This window comes from Oryzias melastigma, unplaced genomic scaffold, assembly GCF_002922805.2.
Source record: "Oryzias melastigma strain HK-1 unplaced genomic scaffold, ASM292280v2 sc01070, whole genome shotgun sequence".
Classification (NCBI taxonomy): Eukaryota; Metazoa; Chordata; class Actinopteri; order Beloniformes; family Adrianichthyidae; genus Oryzias; species Oryzias melastigma.
The window spans coordinates 1-2,602 of NW_023417655.1; the positions used below are offsets into that span (position 1 = coordinate 1).

Below are 2,602 nucleotides of genomic sequence, written 5' to 3' on the forward strand. Positions count from 1 at the left end.
TCATGAGCCTCCATGACTAAAGCTCAGGCCTCAAAGAATAAAACACTTCACATGGAAGGGGCTCAGACATGAGTGGGATGCTTTGTTAGAGAAACAAGCTGCTGCTTTAATTGGCTGCTCATGCTGGCGCGCTGAACGATTCCTCGCCGTCATTTCCTCACAGCAAAGATGCGATTCTCCTCTGAATGATGTCATTCTCCATGTACAAGCGCTTGCAAAGCCTCAGTTTGGCCGATCGAGGTCTGTGCTGAAATGAAGTGATGCAAGCCACCGCAACGTCTGCTCCTGTGTGCAGGTGGCTGGAGCGCGTGGAGCTCGTGGGCGCAGTGCAGCAGCGAGTGCGGAGGCGGGATCCAAACCAGGACTCGGACCTGCCAGTCTCCTCCAGACGAGTGGTTTCTGTGTGAGGGCGTCGTGGAGGAGGGCCGGCCCTGCAACTCCCACTCCTGCACAGGTGAGCTGCTCGCCAGCGAGCCCTCCACCCTCACCGCCCGGTGCTGTGGTACAGCGGCCTGCCCAGGCTCCCTGATGACCATGCACTAACAGTCAGAAGCGTCTGCAGCATGTGGAGGTGCTCTGGGAGGAACACCGCCTCCAGCTGTGGTGCAGGTCTGACCTTAAACGGTGAAGCACAAAGAGAGAGGCGCAGCTGCACACAACACACGGCACCGCTTTGATCCCTGCTGCTCTGTTTGAGTGCGTTCTGCTTCAAATACAAAATGTTCACGGACACCCCCCTCATCCCCTCCTCCTCCTCCTCAGGCAAAGGTCTCCATCTGTCCCGCAGTCAGTCGCTGCGCTCGGTGGACAGCCACAAGCGGGATGATGTGGACAAGCCCCGCGGCGGACAGAAGAGCCCTCAGACAGGTGAGGCGCCGCATGCATCTTTTGGGTGGGTGGGTGTCTGCGGGTGTGTGGGGGGTGTCATTTCACATACAGTGGCAGAGACATTTGTCGACGGGGTCTGGCCTGAATCCCGACTGACAGCAGGGAGGATTTCTGTGAGGTGCTGCTGCCTCTGCATGCTGGCTATGAACCCAAAGCTCTGTTCACCTGTGCTGTAAAAACCCACATAGTTTATCCTCTATGTGAACCTCAGGCATCAATTTAAAAATGTAACTAATCTAAATTAAATAAATGCTAATTAAGTAATCCTTACTTTAAAAATTGTAATTTTATTTTTCTTTTATTTATGTTTTTTGTTCTTTTTCCTCTTTGTCCTCAGCAGTCTTACACTGCTGGGTTTTGTTATTTTAGTTTATGGTTGGATCTTGGTAGTCTTAGTTTACAGGCTTTGTTTATTTGTTTTCTTTAGATAGTTTTGGTTAGTCAGACATTATCAGGAGCTGCTGACTCTGATGGTCGACATGTCTGGATCAACAGTCTCCATGACTTACTTAATGTTTGGTTAAGGAGCCACCATGGAGATAAAAGAGACACATGTGGATCTGGAGCTGCAGGTTACAGACTCCTGGNATGTGGGAGAGAGCCAAAGACCTGGATACATCATGGATGGTCCTGTCCAAAACAGGCTCTGACCAGGACAGGACTGGTCCTGCTAGTCCTCTGTATCAATAACTGACAAGACTTTTTACTACAACTACTTTTTTGCATCTTCTCTAAATCTAAGGAGCCTACAGCATTTCCTTTCTTGGATTTGTGGAAAACCTGCCTGCATTCACACTGAGGTGAACCACACCAGAGTTCATCTGCAGAAGAACACAGAGCCTTGTTCTCAAGAGGACCAGAGTTTGGTCCATCCAGAGTCCAGAGGAGCATCTGAAGGAAACCCAGTCCTGCCTGTGCGGCGTCTCATATCAGCATTTCCAGTTCTTTCTCGGCAAGTTAAGGCGGGGGGTCAATTGTTTGCTTCCCCCGTTGAGTCTTACAGCGTGTCTTATCTGTTTATCTGCGTGTTTAGCCCCTGAACTCCCAATCATCTAAGTGGGAGAGGTTTTAGCATTTAAATTAGTTCATCCACTGCATGTTTGCTAAACCTGTTTCTAAAGCATCACATTGATGGAAAACAGACATTAATCCAGGGGGTGTGACCTTATCTATCTAAACACCTGACAATGAGATTTGATTTTGTTCTGTTGTGAGAACAAAAGGCTCTGTTCACATCTCATCTGCTGGATCTGTTGAGCGTAGCTGTGGGTTAGCTCAGCTCCTGTCTCGATTGCCCGGCATCGGCTCTTACGGAAAGCCTTTCCTAATGCCTCACTCAGGAAGCTGCAATGTGCTCACGTCTGATGTGCCAAAAATGCTCCACGATGAGTTCCTGGTGTCAGCGCCGGACCGGACCGGGAGATTGAGTGTCTCCTCCAGCTCTCAGTTGTAATCCGCAAATTTCCTGCGTGCATTTTTCCGATCTAATCGCATCGTCAAAAGCCGCACCCCCCATTTTATATTTAGCTAGATAAGACATTTAGTCAATATTGTTGCCTATGAATATGTAGCAGTGAGGTGGCTTTCACCTGAATGTGGCAGATGTGATTCCTAACTAAATCACAGGGATTACATTATTGACAGTACCTTGAACAAACATGGAGATGAGGTCAACATTCATTGTCTTCTGTTGTTTGTGCGGCATTAAAGTCGA

The 2,602-nt window shown here is 48.9% G+C and overlaps 1 protein-coding gene across 1 annotated transcript; it reads left to right on the plus strand.

The window, feature by feature from the left end:
- Nucleotides 1-188: 188 nt before the first annotated feature.
- Nucleotides 189-1,180, plus strand: LOC118598487 (adhesion G protein-coupled receptor B1-like). Its single transcript, XM_036211210.1, has 3 exons — nt 189-240; nt 296-454; nt 763-1,180. Exons 1-3 carry the CDS (start codon nt 189-191, stop codon nt 1,062-1,064), a joined length of 513 nt encoding a protein of 170 aa, XP_036067103.1. The 3' UTR covers nt 1,065-1,180.
- The last annotated feature ends 1,422 nt before the right edge of the window (nt 1,181-2,602 follow it).

Coding starts and splice junctions, on each gene's coding strand:
- LOC118598487 (XM_036211210.1), top strand. CDS start 189: ATGTCATTCTCCATGTACAAGCGCTTGCAAAGCCTCAGTTTGGCCGAT. Junction 241..295: donor CCTCAGTTTGGCCGATCGAG/GTCTGTGCTGAA, acceptor TCCTGTGTGCAG/GTGGCTGGAGCGCGTGGAGC. Junction 455..762: donor CAACTCCCACTCCTGCACAG/GTGAGCTGCTCG, acceptor CCTCCTCCTCAG/GCAAAGGTCTCCATCTGTCC.